The sequence below is a fragment of the Acinonyx jubatus genome, chromosome D1 (assembly GCF_027475565.1).
Source record: "Acinonyx jubatus isolate Ajub_Pintada_27869175 chromosome D1, VMU_Ajub_asm_v1.0, whole genome shotgun sequence".
NCBI classification, from domain to species: domain Eukaryota; kingdom Metazoa; phylum Chordata; class Mammalia; order Carnivora; family Felidae; genus Acinonyx; species Acinonyx jubatus.
In genome coordinates this window covers 93544174-93560892 of record NC_069390.1, presented here as the reverse complement: position 1 = coordinate 93560892, position 16719 = coordinate 93544174, and the positions used below count along the sequence as shown (strand labels likewise).

Sequence of the window (16719 nt, the reverse complement as noted above, 5' to 3'; positions counted from 1 at the left end):
ACCCGGCCCTGGTCCTTGAGAAGATGTCCTGGGTATCAGGCTCAGCTTCCTCCCTACGCAATCTCTCAGCACAAAGCATCTGACTGTTGTCTTAATGGAAGGGACAGCACCAGACTGTCTCAAAGTGAGCCCGGTCCTTTGATTACAGTGACAGGTGAGAAGAAGGTTGGCATTCTCCTTGCCAACCGAGCTGGAGAGGAGAGAGAGAGAGGAGGGACTCTGCCAGTGTCTTCACAGCTGTAATAAAGAAATTAAGGGACGTGTACAAGCAGGACGTCAAGCCGATTCTGTCTATCCAGACACTTCAGGCCCTGAAGCTTTGATGAATCAGACAGCGAAACCAAATTTTCTTTAACTGTGATGTTTGCAAAGGAGAACAGCCTGTCTCTCCGACTGTGAATGGCACTAGATTTTCTTGGTCTACAGTTGCTTAATTTTTCCAGTTGGTCTCTCAGGCTGCACATCACACTTGCTGATGCAGCTTTGTTAGATGACAGCTTCCCGCCACCCCCCCATCCCCCACCCCCCTCCGCGCCCAGATCTGCTGAATCACAATCTGTGACAAGTCGGGCCCAGCCGTGTATCAGAATCCTGTCGATTCTGATATGCACTAGGGCTGAAAGGCCACTTTTGCAGGGTGTGAGGCTTCTGAAGCCTTTGTCAGTAGGAGGAGTCTATTTACAGTCAAAAAAAAGAGACTGGAAGGGGATCCTAAAATTCTTAAGAGCAGAGCCTTAAAAAAAAAAACAAACTGTTTTCCTAACAGCCAGTTAGCTTTGTTACATCGCTGACTATAAAAAGGGCTTTTCCAAAATGAAATTCGAAGAATACTGCTGTGTTAAAATGAAATATTCCTGAACAGAGTAGGTCAACAGGTACAGACCAGGACCCGGGTTTGAGCAGTTTGAAACATACGGCTACCCTAGCTGCAAAGAAGCGAGAAATCTCAAATGCAAATGCTCTCCCTTGAACACCGCTCAGTGAGGCAGAAAGAGATGTTCACTGGATTCGCCTTGCGACCGTAGTTGAATTGCAGTGTTTATTAGATAAAGCCTTTTGGAGGACTTACTAATCACAGTAACTCAAACATGGCATAATTTGCTGCCTCGCTGTCAGCGAGGCCTCTTTGGGGCTTCTGTAGCTACGGTGTAAAACCCAGAAATGAGAGCTCTTGGCCCACAGCTCCATACATCTGGCGAGAACGGCTTCCTCCGAAAGAATTCTGTGTTTAATCATCGTGTTGGAGGTGTTACTGAGTTGGGGAGAGGGGTGGGGCCACCGAAGAAGGTGGAAGAGAGGATAATGGCCATCGGGTTTCCTCCATCAGTTAAAAGCCACAGGCACACTGGTGGAGACAGTACAGATCCTCCCTCTCGTTTGTCAGTTCGGGTGGAAATCGCCATGGAAAAGATTAAAGGCAACAGGAATTGTTTTCTTCTTTGGAGCCAGAAAAATAGCTGGAAACCATGGCACAAAATTGAAAACTCATTATTCTTTAACATGCCTTCGGCGCCAGCCGCGGCGGTGGCATCCTGATTGGCACGAACTCAGGGCCCCATCCCTACCCAGAGAGATGAACACATCTGTTCCAAGTACAGAAACCCATCTTCCCCTAGTTTAGCTACTGCAAGACCTAAGTAGAGAACAAGCTGTTCCCCTCCCGAAAGGGGGTGTCGCCTCCTCAGCTTTCCCACCCGTCGCCCTGGGCGTGTTTCCCGCGAATTCCCACGCTCCCCTTGAGCCCAAGGGTGACGTGCTAATGACTCCTGGCCCAAACAGTTAACGGCGTCCTCATCTTCCCCTACAGTTCTCACTCCATCTTGAACACGGCGTCTTCTAACGCCCTCTCATTTGGCGATGGTGTGGTGGACAGACGGCAGTATGAGGACCAGGGCCTGGGGGAGACGGCTCCCCTGACTATCATCTGCCAGCCCACGCAGGTAAGGCTGACCATCGGGGCCGCATCCTCGACTCTACTTCAGGATTCACTGAGCACGTCTTTGCGGGGTGTGAGGGCTTGCCCTCGGTGCCCCCAAGGGTCCTAGGTCTCTTGGGGGCGACGACGCACAATTTTATAAAAGACACAGAATTTAAGGCCAGGGAGAGTCGGGTGGGTGGTAGTGATCGCACCTACCGGCACCTGGGTCTAGGCTGGCAGAGGGAGAGGTTCTACAGAGGGAAGGACATGTTACCTGTAAAGTCGTAATAGTTCTGTTTCATAGGCCATCGTGAGATTAAAAAGAAAATAAGGCCCTCGGCACAGTGCCTGGCACCTGTACGTATGTCTGAGTGCTCAACAGATGCCAGACATGTTGCAAAATGGAGAATGTGGGGGTGGGGATCGTTTGGAACAAGAGAGGCAGAGGCAAGTGGAGGATCAAGAGACTAGATCACATTGGCTGGAGCCCAGGGCCTGAATTAGGGACGAGCAGGAGAAGAAACAGGAAAGATCATGCCATTATCCCACCTATTAACCCTGTCGGGGCAACTAACGGGCAGCACGTGTAAAGTACCAGCCCACATGAAGGTGACCACATGAAGCAAACAGGGAATAGCTGACCATCAGAAGGAAGGAATATAGAAACGTGTGGAAGGATCCACCCAGCACTTCCAGAACCCAAGGTCATTTGGACACGCCTTTGACTAGACTGGCCTATTTCGTCACCGCTGACCTCCCTGAACCACTTGCGGGAACACCAACGCGCGTGTAGCCAGACAAGAGAGCCAAAAGTACGATTAGAATAGCCAGAGAAGAACCTCATTGCTGGAGGAGACCGTCCATTCGGGAGGCAGGCACTGTTGTGATTAACAGTCCTCGCCCTCTGAAGTTGATAAAGTATCCCTGTAGAGGGGGGCTAGATGACTAGAGGCATGTACTGGCTGGAGGTACCTCTGAGCGGTAGCCCAAGCGGTCTGCCCGTTCCCCTACCGGCCAAATGCTTGTCCCACACCGGCAACCGCAACGGTGAGGCAATTTTCACAGCCCTTCTGATTTTGCAGAACGCGTGCCATTCATCTCATCTGAGCCTCAAACTAACTTGTGAGGTCTGTAGGAGGCGTCTTCCTGCCCCCACTGTGTTACAGACCTGCCAACGTTAATCCAAGATCGTTGCGGGGCCCTTGTCCTAGAGCTCAATTCTGCTCATCTGGCACCTGACTCCAGGACATGTCTGTTTTCTTCTGTGCTTTCCCCGCCCCCCCCACTAATGGCCTTTCTTGCTCTGCAGCCCCTGAGGGTCAATAGCCAGCCTGGCCCTCAGAAGAGATGCCTCTTTGTGTGTCGGCACGGTGAGAGGATGGATGTTGTGTTTGGGAAGTACTGGCTATCCCAGTGCTTTGATGCCAAAGGTGAGTGCTGCGTTGGCCTGCTTAGCATCGGCGTACCTTTTATGGCCTCTAGGGGGCACAGTCAAGCTACATTCATCTAGACGGGAGTCCTTCCTGGTTCCCGTGCTATATAGGAAATGCCTAGACTGTGTTACAATCTAAGTCCTTCCCGACTGTCTTGAGTGTTAGCGAAGAGGTAAGTGTTCTTGTCCCCTATTCCATAAACCGGGACACCAAGGACCAAAGAAACAAATGTCTCGCCCATGGTCATTTGGCGGAGGCAGAGACAGGTGTCCTGATTCTGTGGCCAGAATTCCCTCCATTAAATCACCCTGGCTCATTTTGGTTCCAGTTCCCTTTGAGTGACATGTCCAAGAGAAGCCGGCATAGCACAGAATCCTCCTGCCTTCCAGTGTATGGTTGTTACTTTCACACAGACGTGGCAAGAGGTAGTTTTCTGTCAGTAGAACGGAGGGGGGGGATTCCAAGACTCTACCACAGAAAAAGCGTCAGCCTCAATAGTTTCTAGAAAGTTCAATTCGGTGTCTTTGGCCAAACAAGGAATGGAAGTGGAGGGCTGTCGGGATCAGCAACAGAAGTCCTGAGGAAAACAGAAAGTCGTCTTTTGTCTGATTTTTTTTTTCTTTTCTTTCCAGGCCGCTACATACGCACCAACCTGAACATGCCTCATAGCTTACCTCAGCGGAGTGGTGGTTTCCGGGACTATGAGAAAGATGCTCCGATCACCGTGTTTGGATGTATGCAAGCAAGACTGGTGGGTGAGTGTCCTGGGGTGATTGCACAGCCTCTCCTGGCTGCTCCTTCCAAAGGAGCAGTGGGCAGGCCAGGTTCCAGTGGGCAGGCCAGGACACTGTGCTGGGCGCTAGGCCGGTTTACCAAAGTGAAGCAGGTGTGACCCCTTGAGGGCTGTGTGGCCCAGTGATGGGGCAAGGTCAGCGTCTACTGCACAGGGGAGGAGAATCCTGGAGTGGCTGGATGTAGACAGGCCAACTGATCCTTTGAAGACGGTCCGTTCTTTGCAGGTCTGTTCCATACCTGCCAGGCAGAGACAGCAGCCTTGTCCTGTTCAATCATTTAACATATTCACTGATCACTTGGGGCGAGGTCCTTTGCTAGGTGCCGGGGACGCAAGCAGAGCCCCCGCCCTCAGAGGAACAAACTTGTACAGTCTGGTATCGTCGGGAATAGAACTGTGTACAGAGTAATATGGGAGCATTAAAACACACACACACACACACAAAGAGAAGGGAAGTCAGCTGGGTAGAGAAAGAGCGGGAAGGTGGGAAGTGTGTTCCCAAGAGGGGAGAAAAACGAAGTCATAGATGTGAGAAATAATATCAAAAGTACTTCGGAAAAAGCTCTCGTTTTCTAGAACATGGCTTGTGAGCCACACAGGAGAGAAGGTTGGTGACGCGGATAAAGACAAGTTTACGGAAGACCTTGCCCCCCATATTAAGGCATCTAGACTTTATCCAGTAGAGAAAAGAAGCGTATTCTGTGAGGAAGTGTGGAAGCAGCAGGTGTTGGGATCTACCTCTGTTCTCTAATAAGACGATGACAGGTTGAGATCTTGTTCAGCATGGGATAAGTGTGAAACAAGACCTAACGGTCACAATAGAAACCATCTCGCTTACATCACAAGTGGCAAATCAGAGCACGGTCAGGTTTCGGGGTCTCTCCTAGATGGGTAAGTTGCTGCTCGTTAGCACCAGAGAGAAGCAGAGAAAAAGACGAGGCGGGGGGGTCTTCCACTGGGGCTCTTTCATGGGAACACAGATGAGGGGATGGGCCAGAAACGAGGCTGATACTGCTGGCTCTGTGTGAGCCCCCGCTGAAAAAGGGGTTCACAGGCTCTGCCCGCCACCCCCTCCCACACGGAGGTCCAGCTGAGGCTGGGTGAATTCAGCAAACGGTCTGCCTTCCTTTGCAGGTGAAGCCTTATTAGAGAGCAACACCATTATCGACCACGTCTACTGCTCCCCATCTCTGCGTTGTGTTCAGACTGCGTACAACATCTTGAAAGGTTAGACTCGACAAAGGTCGACTAACTCCACCCTTCTGCCTCTAGGCAGCCCCACACCCAAATTACCCGGGACTCATGGAACATGAGCCAATTGAGAGCTTCACATTGGGAATTTTTAGGGGCGCCTGGGTGGCTCAGTTGGTTAAGCATCTGACTTCGGCTCAGGCCATGATCTCCCAGTTTGTGGGTTCGAGCCCTGTGCTGACAGCTCAGAGCCTGCTTCGGATTCGGTGCCTCTCGCTCTCTGCCTCTCTCTCACTTGTACTTTTCCTCTCAAAGAAAAGAAAAACTTAAAAATTTTTGGAATTTTTAGCCAGGATTCCTATGGAAGAGGTCTTTGCAAAGAGTCCCCAAATCATACTCTGGTGGCCTAAATAAGATGAAAGGATAAACAATTTTTCTCTTGAAAATGCAAAGCCCTCTTGGATGAACGGTAGCCTTGTAGAATATCGTTGTCTAGCAATAATTTGGAGCCTACAGAGTGATCCCTTTTTTGCAGTGAAACAGTGAAATCATTTCCTCCCACTCTGCTCTGGTTGCTTCTCGTTTATAGTAGCAACGATGCTCCTAAGTGTCTACAAATCTTAATCATCCTTGTTTCTTTAGTTAATTGGATGACTTTAAAAGTACCATTGCTATAAAGATACACAACTTTCACCCGAAAATCTGGGGATGCTTGAGTTACAGGGATCTCCAGTCTCATTTCATGGGAAGGAAGAGTAGTAGAAACAGAGGGGAACTATTCACTTATACCAAAAAACAAAGGAGCCAGAAATAGCCAAGCCAATGAAGAATTTACACTATCTTTGAGACTTCCTTAAGTAAACCAGAATACATGTGTGTATTAAAATACCGTATGTACTAAATTTGCACAGAAAAACTGGGCAAAAGGCAATACAAAGAATGTTAAAAAGGGACCAGTCCCACTCTGTGAGTAATTACCCTTTGAAAAAACACAAGACTTGTGCACTGGCACTTGCAAATATTCAACATTGGATTTTCTGGTAGAGAAAATGAGTAATTTACATGATATTCAAATACAGTGTAAGCTATTGTAGAGTAGTGGATGCTAAGAGACTTTCTGAAATTTTGTTTGTTGTTGAGGGAGAGAGAAGGAGAGAATCTTAAGCAGGCTAGTCACAGGGCTCGATCCCACAACCCTGGAGTCATGACCTGAGCCAAAATCAAGAGTCGGATGCTCAAGCCATGAGCCACCCTGGCACCCCTTAAGTTCCTTAGTAAGGCAATCTTGGGACTTACCTTAGAAAAAGGAATTGTAGTCACAGAAGTGTATACATTATATGGAGGAAGGACTTGTGTTCTTTTCCTTAAGTCAGAGACCACTTAAAGCCAGCATACATCCTGTTGGTGTGGCCAGAGTATTAAACTCGAATTTCTGTCACACATGGAAATTAAAAACCCTTGTCCAAACCCACATGCTTTCCACCTTCTTATAGCCGTGTAGAGCAACGGGTAAAAGAGAACAGATTTACCTGAAGTTTTATAGCAACTTGGCCTCTGATTTACTTCTCCACTGAGAACACAGTGGTATTGCCTTCATCTTCATTTTATTTTACCTCTAAGGTCTACAACAAGAAAATCACTTGAAGATCCGTGTAGAGCCTGGCTTATTTGAGTGGACAAAATGGGTTGCTGGGAACACCTTACCTGCGTGGATACCTCCATCAGAGTTAGCTGCAGCCAACCTGAGTGTTGATACAACCTACAGGTAACCCTCCGCGCTGCTACTTCCCAGAGTCGATGCGGAAGCACTTTTCTACGCCAGGCTAACCACAAAGAGGAAGGACTAGATGTAGCCTGTGGGCAGTTGTCCATATTGGTGGAAGTCAAGTTCTGATTTTGAAAAACCACAACTGGAGAAAGCCAGCATCCCTTTATATTTAAGGTTATACATATAACATATATATATATTGTTCATATCATATATATGTATCTATATATACACCATATATACATATATATGTATATACATATATACGTATCTATATATATATATATAGATACGTATATATATGTGTATATATATAGATACATATATATGCTGTATAGATACATATATATGATATTCATATATATATGTATCTATATACACCATATATACATATATATGTACGTACATATATATGTATATATGTATATATACATATATATGTATATGTGTATATATATAGATACATATATATGGTGTATATATACATATATATCATATATATCCATATATATCATATATCATATATATGTATATATACACATATATACATATATATGATATATAATATATACATATATATTACATATGTTACATATATATTATATTATATTATAGTATAGTATATTATAATAATATACTATAATATATATAGTTCCCTTATATTTAGGAAAGCCCCACACATTGGACTTTCCTGACTTTATTATATCTCTTTCAGGGAATAATAAAACCACTTTGCACTCCAGGATTATGCACCGGCTAGTGATGATGTGGTTCCAGAAGCTTGTTGGGTGATCAGGGAAATTACAAGGTCTTGCCTTGGATTGTCCTCTTTCAAAGTATTTCTAATTGTCTTTATCTTCATTTATTATTGCTGGAACCCCAGAGTGTAGGCAAGCCACTCTAATCTGTAAGAGAGTCCCAGCAGCTTGCCTAAAGTCATATGTTTAAGCGGCCACACCTAACAATGATTACAACAACTAACCTCTATTGATCATTTTCTGCATGTCAGGAACTGTGTAACCTGCTTTACCGTCTTCCCCATTCCTAGTTCGTTGCTTCTTGCCATTAGACCAGTCTGTGCGGGGAGTAAAAAGAAGTGTTTGCAGATTGATCACAAACGAATAATCCACATGTAAACAATTAACTATCAAAACGCTACTCAGGCATTTTGTAAAACGTCCCTGAGAAAGGGATATTCACGACCATCGTGGTGGGGAATTAAGTTCATGTTTCGTAAGGCAGAATTGGAAGCAAGTGACCAACTGAAGCAGAAATGTCCTCCTTGTGGTGTCCCTTGACATTTCATTTCAAATACCTACCCCAACCACAAATGAAGCAATGTGAGCTTCTGGCCAAGATAGGAGAAAATGCCTTTTTTCCATATTCATTTTCCTCTTCTGTAAATGAAACTTCAGGTTACCCCCTAAATTAATTAATAAGTGCTACTTGCTTAACGGAATTAGCATTCCTCAAAAATACAGTTAAATCCATCAGATCCCCTACTAATAGGCAGTTGACCCTTAAACAACACAGGGGGTGGGGCAGCTGACCCCCCACACAGTCAAATCCACGTAGAGCTTTTGATTTCCCCAAAACTCAACTACTCACACCGTACTGTTGACTGGAAGCCTTACTGGTAACATAAATAGTTAATTAACACATATTTTGTATGTTCTAAGGAAGACAAAAGACAATGTTAAGAAAATCAAAGAAAATAAAGGGACAGTACTGTATTTATTTAAAAAAAAAATTCCATGCGTATGAGTGAACGCATGCAGTTCAAACCTGTATTGCTCAAGGCTGAACTGTACTTCACAGTTTGTCCTATCTACCCTGTGGCAACTGTTTTTCTGTCCTTTGGGGGAAATGCAATAAATTGTTGTCCAACAGCCCTCATCCCTCCGGGCTGGAAAGAGGGTGAGTGATTGCCAACATTGGTGAAATGATTTTCCTCACTCACCACGCAGCACCTCCCAGGCCATCCTGGGGCAAGTCTATGTCTTGGGTTTCCCCTTAAATGCATCCTGCAGTTCCTCCCAAGCTGATTTTACAGAGTTTCCAGAATCACCCTGTCTGAGCCTTGCAATGCACACGCAGACCCACGCACCATCTTGGGGGCCAGGACGTGGTCCTTATTCCAGGTTTTCTTTTCCCCTACAGAAAATCAGAATTCCATCCGATCATTTTTGTATATGAGGGGGAGAGAAAGAGATGAAGCCTCTAACTCTGTAAAAGTCAACAGGAAAGCAAAACCAGCCTGGTGACTAATATCCAAGCATCATCCACAGGCACCAAGACTGAGCCTGGGGCCTGGGTGTAAAAAGCAGCCCCAGTCTTAGGGAGCTGGGCCAGAAGGACCAAGGCAGAAAAAATAAAATATACACCAGTTGGGTAGGGCTTCAGAATAGGGCTCTGACTAGGTGTGGATGGGGCATGAGTCTGGAGTGTTAGAGGGGCAACGAATCATACTTTGGTGTGGGGCTCAAGGCAGAAGTCCACCCTATAGCCTAAATCAAAGTGTGGAACAGAGTACATACTGGGAAGAATACTATTCCAGGAAGGCTACCCGAGTACCCGGTTCCCTGGGTTCCAGGTCTAGCTGGTGGTTGGAGGCCTACCTGACTCTGAGTGGAGTCCATGAGTCCTGCGGTTGTGGCTGGAGGCATGGTGCGTGCTTGTAGACAGGGGTGAGGAAGCGTGGACTCTGTCCTACCCCCATCAGAACTAGTTCAAACGTGGTAAGCCTCTCATGGGTTCAACTTCAAGGCAAGAACAGACAAAGGCGGAAATTAGCCAGGAGGAACTCGATCCCAGCATCTACCTGCTCTTTACTTCCACAAATCTCCCACATTACAATGTGATCTCACCATGGAAAGGACTCCCTAGACCACACAAAGTGGCCTTTTGTCACTGTCTGGGGCTCCCGGGAGACCACGGAACTAGATGAGAGGTGATGATGGAAGAAAGAGCTTGCTCAGAACAATGAGGTGCGTCCCTAAAAGTGGTGATTCATGTCTCCCCCTATCCCCAGGGTATGGTGAGACACAGAAGGTTGTTTCCTAGGAGAAGTAAGCCTGCTGAGGGAATGTGATTTCGATGCGGGCAGGTTTCCTTCAAATGGAATAGCATCCTTCCTCTCTGGACAGTAAACCCAAGTGCACAAGGGCAACCTTCGCGGGGTGGGGGAAGGGAGGCACTTTCAGAAGCCATCCAAAATGGAGGATAAGTTTACCAGTATTAATCTCAGACCCAGGTTCAAATCCAGGCCCTAAGAGTTGCTAATGATGTTAAGTATAGGCAACTCATCTCTAAACTTTCTGAGCCTGTCTTGTCAACCATGAACGGGATTTGCCAAAGGGTCGCTGGGAGGGCTATACTCAATGAATGCAAGTAAGGCTCTTTGTACAGAGCCTGACACGTGGGAGTATTTTAGTAAACCTTTGCAGTGGTAGCAGTAACGTATTCTGATCAAGATGCCACGCAAATTCACTTTGATAACTCACTACTACCTCCATCAACCCTCCACTAAACACCAACAGTGAAAGACAAAATAAGACAGAAAATATGACACAGTTGTACTCGAAAACAAGATACACATCTCCTAGACTAGCAACCCTAAGTAGTAAATGGAGAGGGGAGCGGCTGAAGTGGCCGAGATTGAAGACATGCAGGGTCACCAAGATGGGAGGGCCCTGCATTGATCATCCCCTTATATGGCTTCGTACAATGCGTCATAATTACCATTTACATCGACAGCCGGCTCACCCCGACCACACACTGAGGGCTCCTCAAGCACAGAAACTCGGTTCCTCTTTGTCTCTGTGTTCCCTGAGCTTTTCCCAGTTCCAGGTGGACGGTCTGTGTTCAAAATAAGAAAGAAAAGACTGGTGAAGATTTTATAAGCTCACAGACCCAATGGACCTAATAGCTGCTTGCAAAACCTATCCTTTCAACTCCCCAGCTCATTTTACAAGGCCAGCATTACCAAGTGGGATTTATCCCTCAGATGCTAGGATGGTCCAACATACGAAAATCAATATAGGATACACTACATAGAATGAAAGGTAAAGTTGTATGTTCACCTCAGGAAGAAAAATCATTTAACAAAGTATACCATCCCTTCATAATAAAAATGCTCAACAAATTGGGTGTAGAAGGAATACACCTCCACATAATAAAGGCCATGTACAACCAGCTAACATCAAACAGCTAACAGCTAACATCAAACTCATGTTTGATGCAGCTAACATCAAACTCAATGGTGAAAGACTGAAAGCTTTTCCTCTAATGTCAGGAACAAGGCCAATTCTTACCACTCATATTCAACAAAGTACTGAAAAAGCCTATCCAAAGCAATCAGGTAAGAAAAAGAAATAAAAGGCATCCAAACTGGAAACACAGAAGTAAAAATGTCTTTGTTTGCAGATCATATGATTTTATATATAGAAAATCCTAAAGACTACCATAAGGCTGTCAGAGCTAGTCAACAAACTCCGTAAAGTTGCAGGATACAAAATCAACGTACAGAAATCATTTGTGTTTCTATGCACTAACAACACACCTAAAGGAGAAATAAAGCAATCCCATTCACAATAGCATCAAACACAATAAAAGACTTAGAAATCAATTCAACGAAAGAGGTGAAACAAATAGAAAGATATCCCATATTCATGGATGAGAAGAATTAACAATATTAAAATGTCCATTCTACCCTAAGCCATCTGTAGATTAAATGCAATCCCTATCAAAATCCCAACGGTGTTTTCCACAGAAATCGAAAAAGCAATCCTAAAATTTGTATGAGACCACAAAAGATCGTAAATAGCCAAAGTAAACCCAACAAAAAACAACAAAGCTGGAAGCATCACACTTGCTGACTTCAAATTATACTACAAAGCTATAGTAATCCAAACAGTATGGTACTCGCATGAAAATAGGCACAGACCAATGGAACAGAATTGATAGCCTAGAAATAAACCCTCCAATACGTTCAACTAACATTTGATAAAGGACGCGAGAATACTCAGTGAGGAAAGGATAGTCTCTCCGATAAATGGTGTTGGGAAAATAGTATAACAGCCTGCAGACACAGCAGTCACAAAAATTAACTCAAAATGGATTAAAGACTTAAAACGTAACGACTGAAACCATAAAACCTCCAGAAGGAAACGTAGGGAAAAAGCTCCCTGACATTGCTCTTGGCAACAATTTTTTGGATGGGACACGAAAAGCACGAGTAACAGTCGCCAAAATTTATAAGTGAGACCACATCAAACTAAGAAGCTCCTGCAAAGCAAAAGAATTTAAAAAATGAAAAAGCAACCTACACAATAGGAGAGCATATGTACAAATCCTACTTCTGATAAGGGGTTAATACCTAAAACATATGAAGAACAGGTACCAAAAAAAATCTGATTAAAAATGGGCAGAACTTCACCAATATTTTTCCAAAAATGACATACAAATGGCTAACAAGTACATGAAAAGATGCTCAATATCATGTGGTCAGGGAAATGCAATTTTTATTATGAAACTTATTGTCAAATTGGTTTCCATACAACACCCAGTGCTCATCCCAACTGGTGCCCTCAATACCCATCACCCACCCACCCCTCCCTCCCACCCCCCATAAACCCTCAGTTTGTTCTCAGTTTTTAGGAGTCTCTTATGTTTTGGCTCCCTCCCTCTCTAACCATTTTTTTTTCCTCCCCTCCCCCCATGGTCTTCTGTTAAGTTTCTCAGGATCCACATAAGAGTGAAAACATATGGAATCTGTCCTTCTCTGTATGACTTATTTCACTTGGCATAACACTCTCCAGTAGGGAAATGCAATTTAAAATCACAGTGAGATACCACCTCACACCTGTCAGAATGGCTGTCATCAAAAAGAAAAGAGCTGTTGAGTGTTGGTGAACATGTAGGTCAGCATAGCCACTATGGGAAACAATACGGAGATTCCTTAAAAAATTAAAGATAGAACTCCCGTAGGATCCTGCAATCCCACCTCTGGGCAAATATTCAAAGGAAATGAATACAGTATCTCAAAGAGGTATCTGCGCATGATATCACTCGTTTATGGAATCTAAAAAGCCAAACTCCAAGAAACAGGAGTAGAATGTGGTAGAAACGGGAGCGGGGGCAGGGATGGGGAGATGTCAGCCAAAGTGTACAAACTTCTAGTTGATAAGTTCTGGGGATCTAATGCACACTGTGGGGATTATAGTTGATAATACTGTATTACATACTTGAAAGTTGCCAAGACGGTCGAACATAAATGTTCTCACCACAAAAAGGAAACTGGTTATGTGACGTGACGAAAGTGCTAGGCAACACTATGGTGGAAATCGTCTTGTAGTATGTAAGGGTATCCGATCAACACTTAATACACCTTAAACTTTCATGATGGTAAGTGTCAATTCTATCCCAATAAATCTGGAAACAATGTAAAAATAAATAAAACCTATCCTTACAGCTTCTCATGGGTAAGGCTACAGAAGAGAGGCTTAGGAAATCGCTGGTGATCTAAAGAGAGAAAGAGAGGGGGGCGCCTGGGTGGCTCGGTCGGTTAAGCATCCGACTCTGGGTTTCCGCTCAGGTAATGACCTCACAGTTGGTGAGTTCGAGCCCCGCCTCAGGCTCTGCACTAACAGCCAAGAACCAGCTTGGGGTTCTCTGTCTCTGTCCTCTCTCTGCCCCTCCCCTGCTCATTCTCTTTCTCTCTCAGAAAATAAATAAATAAAACATGAAAGAAAAAGAAAAGAACAGTTAACATGTTGGAAGGAAAGGGAAGGGAAGGAAGGAAGGAGAGAAAGAAAAGAAAGGGGAGGAAGGAAAGAAAGAAAGAAATCAATCTAACCTCTGCTTCCCATTAGCAATGTGACCTAGCACTGATGGTAAGATTAGTCAAACTGCTTATGAGTTATCCTGCAAGTGATATCTGCAAATGAAAAATGTTTCATTTTTCAGCCGGTCACTCTAACACCACACATGCACAGCCTTTATTTCTGTGCATTGTGTACGTTTGGACCCCACTTCCATGTAGTGGAAATACTCTCCCCTATACCTCCATCCTTTCTAGGGAAATGGGTGAACAGAAACATGGAACTCCAGAAAGGTCTTGAAAGAAAAAGTTTAGAATAATATCAGTTGCTTTGTCTTGGGATCAAAATGTTTTCATTGCCTTTGTTCATTTTTCTATTACAGACCTCACATTCCAGTCGGCAAATTAGTGGTTTCAGAATCCTATGACACTTACATTAGTAGAAGTTTCCAAGTAACAAAAGAAATAATAAGTGAATGTAAAAGTAAAGGTAGGTGGTATTATTTTGGACTCCATATTTTAAAATGTGATCATTTAGGGGCACCTGGGTGGCTCAGTTGGTTAAGCGTCCAACTCTTGATTTCAGCTCAGGTCACGATCTCACGGTTTTGTGAGTTCAGGCCCTGCGCGTCGGGCTCTGTGCTGACAGTGCAGAGCCTGCTTGAGATTCTCTCTCTCCCTCTCTCTCTCTCTCTCTCTCTCTGCCCCTTCTGCACTTGTGCTCTCTCTCAAAATAAATAAACAAATGTTAAATATGTGATCATTTCTCCATCCTGGTTAATAAGCTATTCAAGATATTCTAACTTACTTAATGAAAAAGAAAAGTAGTTCTAGACTTTCATGTAGATACTTTTCATGTTAAATTTGTAATATCCTCTCTTGAGTAGCTAAAATGGCAGATATTCCATAGGAATACACCAGACTTAGTTACTGTATGAAATAGTTTACAATTCTGCATAACACTATTTTGCCTATAATTTGATCCAGGGGCACAGGCACCCACACACAAACACACCTTCACCAACACACGGTCACTGCTAGCACTGACCAAAAGTAGTGTTCTGGAAGATTCCAGTATGTTCCCTATTGAATCTTATAAACACTGAACTCAAATATTAAGTGATACATAAGACAATTCACTCTAAATTTTTAGATAAAAAAGGATTACAAAAGCGTATGCGCATTACCATTCCTTTTTAAGTTACTTCTCTTCGGGGCGCCTGGGTGGCTCAGTCGGTTAAGCGTCTGACTTCGGCTCAGGTCATGATTTCACGGTTCATGAGCTCGAGCCCGGTGTCGGGCTCTGTGCTGACAGCTCAGAGCCTGGAGCCTGCTTCAGGTTCTGTGTGTGTGTCTCCCTCTGTCTCTCAAAAATAAAAATTTTTTAAACATTGATAAACCACTCACTTCATTACTACTCCTATGCACCCACTGTAAAGATACTCATCAGCATATTCTATCAGCCAGAAAGTATGAAGTGCTCACCCAATTCTGTAGTGGTGACATTGAGAATTGTTATTAGAAGTGGCAGAGAGCCCTACAGACACAGAATAATTTGTATCTTGATTGTGGAGGTTACGAAGAGTTACACAGGAGATCGTTGGTTAAACCTGGTGGAACCGAAATAAACCAAGTAGGTTGTATCAGCATCCACATCCTGATTGAGCTAGGGTACCATAGCTAGGCAAGATGTTACCACTGAAGGAGGCTGGATGACCGGAATATGGGACCTCCTTGGTGTGCGTATGTGTGTGTGTATATAGTATACAGTTTAGTATATAGTATATATACGATACACACACACAATATATGTTTGTGTATGTACACGTTACACAATATAGAGGTCATACATGTATAATTATATATATGTATATACATTATATAACTTAATATATTGTAAATATTTATATATTGTATATATACATAATTATAACCTCCTGTGCATCTATAATTATTTTAAGATTAAAAGGGTTGGTTTGTTTGTTTTTTAATGATGTTAGGCTGCCTTAACAATCACTTAGCCAAATTGTCTCATTCTTGAGAATGTTTGTCCCTCCCTGGAACATTCGTCTTCCAGGATTTATGGAGTTAACATAGGTCTTTATAGGAATGGTCTTCCCAGTCCCTTGCCTTTTTTTTTTTTTTTTTCTCTCTTCTCCAGGAAATAACATCCTGATTGTGGCTCACGCATCTTCCCTTGAAGCATGTACCTGCCAGCTCCAGGGTCTGTCACCCCAGAACTCCAAGGACTTTGTACAAATGGTCCGAAAGGTAATTCACACTTACATTTCGGAGGCCTGTGGTGCCAAGTAGTCTCAGAGCAGTTCGATGACTGGCCGGTAGCTAAGTTGTTTGCAGCACGAGTTTATCCTGAGCTGGGAATACGCACATATTGATTCACTCGACCAAGATGTCCTGAGTGGTGCTCTGTGTAAGGCACTTTATGAGGCCTTGTGGAAGAGAGATGTGTTTGAGCTGGTTTTAGTTGCTAAGAGTGCACATTTAGAAAGGAGCTACGAATTATCAGCAGACTGTCTGGATTTCCCTCGGGGGGCCATGGATTGGATGAAGAGGGGGGAGTGGACCAACACGGAGCATCTGAAGCCTCAGCCAGAAGAGAGGGCCTGGCAGGTAGGCCAAAGCAAGCAGTGATTTAAAACGATCAGGCTGGGGGCGCCTGGGTGGCTCAGTCAGTTGAGCATCCGAGTTCGGCTCAGGTCATGATCTCACGGTGTGTGAGTTCGAGCCCCACGTCGGGCTCTGTGCTGTCAGCTCGGAGCCTGGAGCCTGCTTCGG

At 44.4% G+C, this 16719-nt stretch overlaps 1 protein-coding gene across 4 annotated transcripts in view; it reads left to right on the top strand.

Annotated features, from left to right (window-relative positions):
• Positions 1-16719, top strand: part of UBASH3B (ubiquitin associated and SH3 domain containing B) — a 139675-nt gene that overhangs the window by 117077 nt on the left and 5879 nt on the right. For all 4 annotated transcript variants that reach the window (XM_027036768.2, XM_027036767.2, XM_053203966.1 and 1 more), the window contains exons 7-13: positions 1808-1940; positions 3228-3348; positions 3984-4106; positions 5279-5371; positions 6956-7100; positions 14307-14413; positions 16085-16194. In XM_027036768.2, the coding sequence (XP_026892569.1) occupies positions 1808-1940; positions 3228-3348; positions 3984-4106; positions 5279-5371; positions 6956-7100; positions 14307-14413; positions 16085-16194 (832 nt within the window). The remainder of the gene's footprint in view (positions 1-1807; positions 1941-3227; positions 3349-3983; positions 4107-5278; positions 5372-6955; positions 7101-14306; positions 14414-16084; positions 16195-16719) is intronic.